Source organism: Hippopotamus amphibius, chromosome 1, assembly GCF_030028045.1.
Source record: "Hippopotamus amphibius kiboko isolate mHipAmp2 chromosome 1, mHipAmp2.hap2, whole genome shotgun sequence".
NCBI lineage: Eukaryota > Metazoa > Chordata > Mammalia > Artiodactyla > Hippopotamidae > Hippopotamus > Hippopotamus amphibius.
The window spans coordinates 162,321,671-162,330,856 of record NC_080186.1 but is presented as its reverse complement, the minus strand read 5'-3'; the positions used below and the strand labels follow the sequence as shown (position 1 = coordinate 162,330,856).

The 9,186-nt window shown below is 52.8% G+C and overlaps 1 protein-coding gene across 3 annotated transcripts in view; it reads right to left on the bottom strand.

The window, feature by feature from the left end:
• Positions 1-5,722: 5,722 nt before the first annotated feature.
• Positions 5,723-9,186, bottom strand: part of SIL1 (SIL1 nucleotide exchange factor) — a 265,775-nt gene continuing 262,311 nt past the window's right edge. For all 3 annotated transcript variants that reach the window (XM_057734010.1, XM_057734011.1, XM_057734009.1), the window contains exon 10: positions 5,723-6,243. In XM_057734010.1, the coding sequence (XP_057589993.1) occupies positions 5,887-6,243 (357 nt within the window). In that variant the 3' untranslated portion in view covers positions 5,723-5,886. The remainder of the gene's footprint in view (positions 6,244-9,186) is intronic.

Genomic DNA, 9,186 nt, shown 5'->3' with positions numbered 1-9,186 from the left:
TTTTTTAACACTTTATTTTGGAGTATAGTTGATTAACAACGTTGTTTTAGTTTCAGGTGTACTGCAAAGTGATTCAGTTATACATATACATGTATCTATTTTGAGTTCTTTTCCCATTTAGGTTGTTACATAATATTGAGCAGAGTTCCCTGTGCTATGCAGTCCTTGTTAGCTATCCATTTTAAATACAGCAATGTGTACATGTCAATCCCAAACTTCCTAACTATCCTCTCCACCCTTTCCCCCGGTAACCATAAGTTCATTCTCTAAGTCTATGAGTCTGTTTCTGTTTTGTAAATAAGTTCATTTGTATCATTTTTTTAAGATTCTGCATATAAGCATACAATATTTCTCTTTCTCTGCATTACTTCACACAATATGACAATCTCCAGGTCCATCCATGTTGCTGCAACTGGCATTATTTCATCCTTTTTTATGGTTAATATTCCATCATATATATGTACCACATCTTTTTCTTTTTTATAAATGTATTTATTTAATGGCTGTGTTGGGTCTTCATTGCCATGTGCAGGCTTTCTCTAGTTGTGGTGAGCAGTGGCTACTCTTCATTGTGGTGTGCAGGCTTCTCATTGTGGTGGCTTCTCTTGTGGAGCATGGGCTGTAGGCACGTGGGCTTCAGTAGTTGCAGCATGTGGGTTCAGTAGTTGTGGTTTTCAGGCTCTAGCGTGCAGGCTCAGTAGTTGTGGCGCACAGGCTTAGCTGCTCAGCATGTGGGATCTTCCCAGACCAGGGATCGAACCCATGTCCCCTGTATTGGCAGGTGGATTCTAAACCACTGTACCACTGAGGATGTCCCCTATTACATCTTCTTTATCCATTCCTCTGTTGATGGACATTTAGGTTGCTTCCACAGCCTGGCTATTGTAAACAGTGCTACAATGAACACTGGAGTACATGTATCCTTTCGGACCATGTTTTTCTCCAGATATATATGCCCAGGAGTAGGATTGAAGGATCATACGGCAGCTCTATTTTTAGTTTTTTAAGGAACCTCCATACTGTTCTCCACAGTGGCTGTACCAATTTACTTTCCCACCAATAGTGTAGGAGAGTTCCCTTCTCTCCACACTCTCTCCCGCATTTATTGTGGATTTTTTGATGATGGCCATTCTGACTGGTGTGAGGTGATATCTCATGGTAGTTTTAATTTGCATTTCTCTAATAATTAGTGATGCTGAACATCTTTTCATGTGCCTCTTGGCCATCTGTATTTCTTCCTTGGAGACATGTCTATTTAGGTCTTCTGACCTTTTTTTTAATTGGGTTCTTTTTTCAAAGAACCATCTTTTCATTTCATTGATTTCCTTTAGTTTTTCTGTCTTCAATTTTATTAGTTTCTGCTTTTATCATTATTATTTTCCTTTCTTCTGCTTTCTTTGGGTTTAATTTGCTCCTTTCACTAGTTTTTAAAAATTACCTTTACTTTTTTAATATATTACTTAATTTTAAATTTATATAATTTGATTTTTAATAATAGTTGTGTTCCACAACCATCTCCCAATGTTTCTGATACCTGCACGTCTCACACACTGCTATGAGCTGGCTCCATCACACACTGCTTACGAGTTTCTCTCTTCACAGGTGGCCTCTTCCCTCAGCTCCAGACTCTCCCTGGCTGCCTATTCAGCATCCCCACTGGAATGTCCAATAGACATCTCAATACAAACACGTCAAAACAACATCCACCACAAAGTCCCAATCTTTTTTCCCTTACTCTTCTATCCTTCCACTTTGTAAACAGCATCTCCACACACCAGTTTGCTCAAGCCCTCAGGCAGGGCTTCATCCTTGACTCTTTTTTTCCTCACACACCACACGTAGTCAGTCAGCAAGTCCTCTCAGCTTGACCTCTAAAACACATCTGGAGTCTGACCACTTCACACCACCTTCTCCACCATCACCCTGGTTCAGCTCTCACCTAGATTCTACATCAGAGCCCACGTGGGCTCCCTGCTTCGTCCTTGCCTATGTCATCTATCCTCACCACAGCAACAAGAGTGGTCCTGTTACAATGTTAGTCACATCGGGTCTCTCCTCTGCTCACAACTCTCCAATGGCTCCCTTCGTGAAGCAGCAGCTCAAGTCCTTACAAGGGCTGCCAGGATCTGCCCTCCCCATGTTGCCTACTCCTCTCCCTTCTGCTGACTCCTGCTTTTCTTCCAGCACCCAGCCATGCTCCCGCCTCTGCTGTTCTCTTGGTCTGCAAAGCACTTCCCCAGATCCCCGCAGGGCTCACTGCCTTGCTCCCTTCTGTTCACACTGCCCCTCCTCAGAAAGGCCTTCTCTGAAACTCTTTACCCCCATTTCAAGCTTTCTCTTCATAGCTTTCAGCACTCACTTCCGGACATCATAGTACATACTTATTTGTAAAGGTCAAACCACCCCCCCACCCCCCACCCCCGCCAAAAACACACAGCTGTTTCACTTACCACTTCATGCCCTAGAACAGCGCCTGGCTCCTAGTAGTACTAACTCAGATGTGTTTGTGAATTAAGGAATGAATAAATGAATGGGTGAGCAGCAGCCAGGAGGATGCTTACAACCCAACCCTTGCTCCCTGCTCCATCAGGACGAGGGCATGCTCCGTGGTAAGGCTGGCAAGGTGCTGGAGCACGTGGTCCCCTTGACTCCTGCAGTTTCACCTTGGCTACCCGGCCTCTCACTCCCATCACTTCCTCCAGCTACGGTTAACTTCTGGGTTCCTCAAATGGGCCACTTTCTGTCAGCCTCAGGCCTTCTTCTATCTTTGGGCTGGAAACCCTTTCCCCACCCCACTTGGCTTGTTCTTAAAATGTCCTTCAGGCCACAGCTTGGCTACCACCAGCTCTGGGAGGCCTTCCTTGACCTCCTCAACTAGCTCAGCTCCAACTGACCAAGGTTTCCCCCACCACAGTACACATCACGCTGCCACTGCCTCTCCCACCAGACTGTGAGCTCTCTGGTGGCAGTCTTGTGATTTACTAATCTCAGAACTGTGGGGCCTAACACAGAGTAAGTGCTTAACAAATACAACCTGAATGAAAGACTGGATGAACAAGCGGATTAATAAAAATCAAGCCTGCTGAGGGATGGGGCGAGGATCTGGGCTCACCACCCCACGGCCCACCCTTGTCATCTTCCCACACAGAGGGCCTGGTTCAGCCCAGCTGAGGCGCAGGGAACCAATAATCGTCCAGAGCCTACAGGGTGTCAGCCAGTCACGGCTCTCAGTCCAGTCCTTACCAGAAGGCCAAGAGCCTTGTGGCCCCAGCACGTGACAGGGCTGAAGAGGTAAGCAGCCTCCAGGCCTGGCAGAAAGAGGCTAAATCACCCCAGGTCTGGTCACTACGGCCCCCCGTTACCATTTCCTGCCTAACTCCAAGCCCTTGGCCACAGGTCCCAGGATGGCACCCAAAGGGAAGGCAGAAAAGGGCTCCTACTATACCTGCAGACAACAGTCACTGATGAACTGGGTGGTGGAACCAGAATCCAAACCCATGCAGCCCGGGTCCAAGCCCTGAGTCACACTGCTGCCTGTCTCCTAGGAGGCTCTGTCAGGGCCCAGGAGGAACCCGGATAAGGCCACTGAGAAGGTAGACTGCAGACCAAGCTTCACCCTCCCTGATGCCTTGTCTGTGTGTACGTGAAGTGGGGAAGACAGGAGAAGCAGTCCCATCACCCGACTGTGGGCTCAGCAGCCTGGCACTGGTCTGGTTCCCTTCACCTACCCCCCCACATGCTCTTTCCTTGGTCCCAGGGACCCCTCCCCCCAAGAGTTCGTGGCCCAAAATCTCCTCTCTGCTTTACAGATATGCTATTGTATGCAGCATACCTGAGGGCGGAAGAGACACTGTGGTCCTCAACTGGGCCTCTACTAGTGTCACTCCTTCCATAGAGACCACTTCCCATATCCCAGCTCATACCCCAGTGCTTACAGAAGCCTCAAGCGCTCTGGGGATCCCCAGCCCTGGCCTGATCCTACCCTAGGGGCCTTACAAGGCCTCCTTCCACAGCCCCCACATTCCCACCAGCCTTCGCCCAAATAGTGCACCTGCTCCTACAGCCTCAGTGATCACCTCTGCCAGGATGAGGCCCGGACCAGACTGGTTCCCAAGCCCATGCTCCCCTCTCTCCACTGGCCAGGACAGCCCCATTTCCCCACACCTCACCTTCCTCCTTTCTCAAATCCACCTGAGAGTCTCCTGACACCCTCTTTAAAGTGACTCTTGACCTTGGCCTTAGCCAGGTCCTCAGCACTTCCTTTCTGGACCCTGCCCTGCTCTGCCATCTCTCCTGACCCTCCCACCACTGCCTGTCAAATTAAAATGATCCCTTTCTGAGCCAAGCATTCAAGCTTTCCACAGCACAGTCAGCCCAGCAAATTCCAGCTCTGCCACTCACAACCTGTGTGACCTCAGGCAGATCATTTAGCCTCTCTGGCCATGATTACCTCATCTGTAAAATGTACTTCAAAGGCTATTGAGAGGTTTTAAAGGCAGTGAGCCAGTAGGTATCCAACAGTTGGTAGACTTTGGGTCTGATCCCCACGACGCCCGAGCCCTGAGGCATCCTACCCTGGCTCAACAGACTCCTGCTTCCCTCCTGCCCTCCTGGGAGAGCTCTCTGCAGCCAGCAGCACTCCCAGGCTTCCTGTGTGCTGTGGCATGAGGTGGGCAGGAGAGGGTCTGAGGCCGAGCAAAGGCACTGCAGGGAAGGAAACCACCAACTTGCCCCAGGTTTCTCTGGGTCTCAGTTTCCCCTCAGCTCACTGAAGCTGAGATTTCTACACACACAGCCAGGATGCGGAGATTTCTGCAGAGGCTGGGAGGGGCTGCCTGAGCAGCAAGAGTGAGCCTCTGGTGCACTGGGAAAGGCTGGAAAACAAACACACTAGAATCCAAATCAGGAAAGCCCAGAGCAGGGGTTGCCATGGCAACCTGCGGCAGGCTCCCAGCCTGGCACTCAGCCTCTCTGGGGTGGGGGGCCGTGACTTGTCAGGCTCGGCTGCCCCTGCCTCCAAGGCCACCTCCTCCAGCTTGGCACAGATCAACACAGACACAGGAGAGGGACAAAAGCACAGAGAGGCACCTCTGCTCCATCAGGTGGGCCCAGAAGACCTGGGCTCCCACTACCAGCTTCAGTGAGATTATTCCTCTCCCAGTGTGACGCCTACACCCAAAGGCCTCCAGAGTGCACCAAAGCCCAGTCCCACCACTGAGGCCCCAGCACCAAGAGCTCCGGCCTCGCCCATCAGCTGCCTGGGTGGACACCACATCCCCGAGTGTGGAGATGCCCCCAGGCTTCTGCCAGTGCCAGTGGCCTTGAGACTACTAGGCAGGCACAGGGGAGAGGGGCAGTGAGATGACTCCCCAGGCCTCCCTGCAGAGCTGGGTGAGGAGGGACAAGCATCATGCCAGGCACTGGTGTAGTGCTTTCCGCATGTTTGCTCTCATTTAATAGCATTTCCCTTTGACAGATGAGGAAACACTCTCAGGGAAGTTAAGTGACTTCCCAAAGTCACAGAGCCACTGGGTGGTAAAGAGCTGGGTCCCAGCTGGGATTTTCCAACTCCTGGGCCCAGACCCTTCCCACGAGGCCTGTTACTGGATGCCCTGGACTGACCACCTGGCACATCACTAAGTGACCTCAGGGGCCTATCACCCAACCACCAGCAAAGCACTGTGCCCAGTGTGCACAGACACGCAGCAGACAGACAGACAACGGCCTTCATGCCTCCATTTAATGGCCAAGCCAGCACTGCCCAGATGTTGCCCAGGCCCCGGTAGGGAAGGCCTCCCTCCTGCCTGGTATCCCCTGAAGAGCCCACCCAAGCTGCTGCCCCTCAACCTCACTAGCAGCACCCCAGTCCCAAGGTCGGGGGCAGCCTCATCTCAGCTCCTTCAGCAAGCTGTTGATGGAGCCCAGGAGTTCCCGGAAGTAGCCGTCATCCTCGCCATCCTGGAGCTCCAGGGCGGCCAGTGCCTGGTACTCAGCCTGCAGAGTGACCAGTGTCCTGTTGAGCTGCAGGTCCTGGTGGTAGTGGTCCCGGCAGGTGGCCAGGAGGGCACCCAGCGTCTGCAGCACCTTTTCACGGGCATCGTGCTCTGGCAGTGCCAGGAGGTGGGCAGTGATCTCACACCAGCCCTGTTCCCGAAGGCCTGGCAGGAGGTGCACTTGGCGATACTGCTGCAGCTTCTCTGGGGACGTCTCCCGCGTCAGCTCAGCCTCCTCTTCAGCAAACATCTGCCATCCACACGGCCAAGGGCCAGGGTGTGGGAAGGGGAGAGAACACACAGAGAGCAGTCAGCTCTGCCTTTCAGACTCGAAGGCATGTGGCTGACCCATGAGTCTGCACCCTCTCCCTCCTTCCCCTCGGGCCTCAAAGGCCCTTCATGGGAGAAGCCCAGCTGGACTCATAGCTTCACACATGCTCTCCAGCCCATCTGTCTACCCATCTGTCCATCTATCCACTCATCAAAAACAACTGTGCAATGTGCCAGGTGCTGGAGAACCCAAGATGGAGACATAATCCCTGCCCTCAAGGAGCTCAGGATCTAGCAGAAGAATAAAAATTAACAGAATGGTTCCTAAATATCATGGTACATTTCATCCAGCAGGATAGTGTGGAGGTAGATAGTCTGGACTCAGATTCCTGCTCCATCACTGACAGCTGAATGACCAAATGACCTTGGGCTGGCACTTAGCCTGCCTTAGACCCAATGTCATCATCTCTTACATGGAGGAGAGGACATAACCCCTTCAGGACTGTTGGGAGGACTCAAGGGGACCGTGAACATGCAGCCAGTGCCCGGCACACACAGCACACCAACAGGGCACGCTTTGCCATCTACAAACGTCAGCTGTACCAGCAGCAGCAGCAGCAGCACCACAATACACATCCACTCCCTCAGAGGAGTCAGGGCACGGGCAACAGAGGAGGCTGGCATTTCTGAGTCCTGAGAGGCTTGTGGCAGTTGTCCAAGGGGACAAGGGTGGAGGGTCCACACACACAGGAGGGTTGTGATGACAGGTCTTGGCCCACCTCATGCTTGAAGACTAGCAGGCTGTTACAGTCAATGGAGCATAAGGGTCAGGTTGGGGCCCAGAATGCACTAAGCCCTGGGTGTCCCTGGCCATTATGCGGAGGGCCTGGGGAGTTGAGGAAAGTTTGGGCAGGAAGTCGCATGAGTGGCCTGTGTCTGGTAAGTGCAGAAACACAGCCCCATCAGAATATGGGGGGAACCAATCCTGCCAGGCTGCCAGAGGCAGGAAAGGAAACACCTGAAACCTAACAAGTTACCAACTTATTTCACAACACAGAGTACTAACCACTATACAATCATGGCAAGCCACCAGGAGTCTACCAGGCTTATTTCAAATGTCAGAGGAAGGCTATGCAGAGATGGAGGGTCAGCAGTGGGTAGAGATGCTCCATACTGCTTGTACTAAATGTACTTGCAAGAAGAAAGAAGGAATCGCTGACCTAACTCCAGGGGAGGATTAGGCATTCAGATGACAAGGCAGGCTAGAGGGAAGCCCAGAAAAAGATCAGGTGCCACAGTGGACCACCTGACAGCTTTGGCACTTGTCAGAGCTGGCAGAGGAAGCAGGGCAGGAGCGGGGGTCAGCATCCTGGGACAGAAAAGGCTGAGAAGGACCTGGTAGTCCTTTCCTAACCTACTCCCAAGTCCTGCCAGCTCCACCTCCAAAACACATGCCAGTCCTCCCAGCTCTCTGCTTCATGGGCCCTGTTCCTCACTGCACTTTTGCAGTCCCCTGCTTCCCACTCCCAGCCTGCATCCTCCAGTCCTCTGACAGCAGACAATGCAGCCCAGCCCCAAACCCTTCACAACTTGGCATTTCTGATGATAAAGACTGACTCCCTTCCCTGAGACTTCGAGGCTCTGCAGGATCTGCCTCTGCCTGCACTTGGGTGCCTCCTCACACATGCCCTCACTCCAGCACCTGATAGGTTCCCCCAGGGCCTGCGTAGGTGCAGCTCCCACTTCCAGGCACCCTCTCACCCGACACTGAGTCCACAGTCAACCTGACTCACCCCTCAGATCTCACTCAGCACCTCTCCTGACTCCCCAGAAGAGGTCAGGGCCCTGATCACAAGACTCCACGGCCTATATGCTCTAGAAGATTCTCTAATAAATGTCTGCCTGAATGCACCAGGAGGGCAGGGACCATGGGCCTGGCACAGCACCGGGCAGGGATGACACCCAGTCAACACCTGTGGAAGGAACTGGCGGGTGGGTCACCCCTATGGCCCTTCAGCTCCATGAAGGCACGAGCGGATGTGGGCCCATGACCACAGGCAGGCATCTCAGTTCTGAAGGAGTCCAGATGTCAGGACACAGTTTCTTAGCAGAGGGCCCGCCAAGGGACAGAAGAAGAAATGCCTGGGCTCTGGCAGACCACGGAAGGGGTGAGCCGGTGAGCCAAGGACCCTAACAATCTGAGAGGTGGGTCCACACTCTCACGGGAATTCTGCAGTTCAACTGCTACCTCCCGACACCAATGATGCCCTCAAGGTACATGCCTCCCCCTGCACCCCCCTACCTGTCACACCTCTACCTTCAGGCAGCTCTGGACCCATCCCCAGTTTGGCTAGTTCTTTATTCTCTCTGAGAAACCACAAGAACAAGAAGCCCTGACTGCCTCCAGCACAGAGCATGGCTGCCATCTGTTCTAATGCTCTCTGGCTGAAACTCCTCCACTGTCTTCCTCCTGCAGAAGGATGGCTGTCTCCATACTGTTTGCAGAGAGACGCCAGTCCCTCCCTGATCTTCACAGCACCTCCAAAGCCTCAAAGGCCAGCTCCTAGGGCCAGGTGACTCAGGGTAGCCTTGGTGAGACTGCCAGTGGTAGCTCTCCGGGGATGAGACAAAGTCACCGTGCCTGCTACACCAGGGCTGGGGGCAGCAAAGAGACACCAACGACACCAGGGGAAAGTGATAGGCTTCTCCTGGGAAATGCCAAGCCTATGTACATGTCCTTCCCCAGGCTTGCTGGCCCACTCCCAGGATGTCAACTGTGCCCAGGCATTATTAATTGGATGTAAGCAGCACATGGCTGTCTGCTGTTCTGAGAAACCGGGTTTCTGCAGCTTAGAGCGGTGGAGGAAGAGAGAGGGGGAGAGAGGGAGAGGGAGAGACTGAGAGACAAGACAGGACAGAAGAG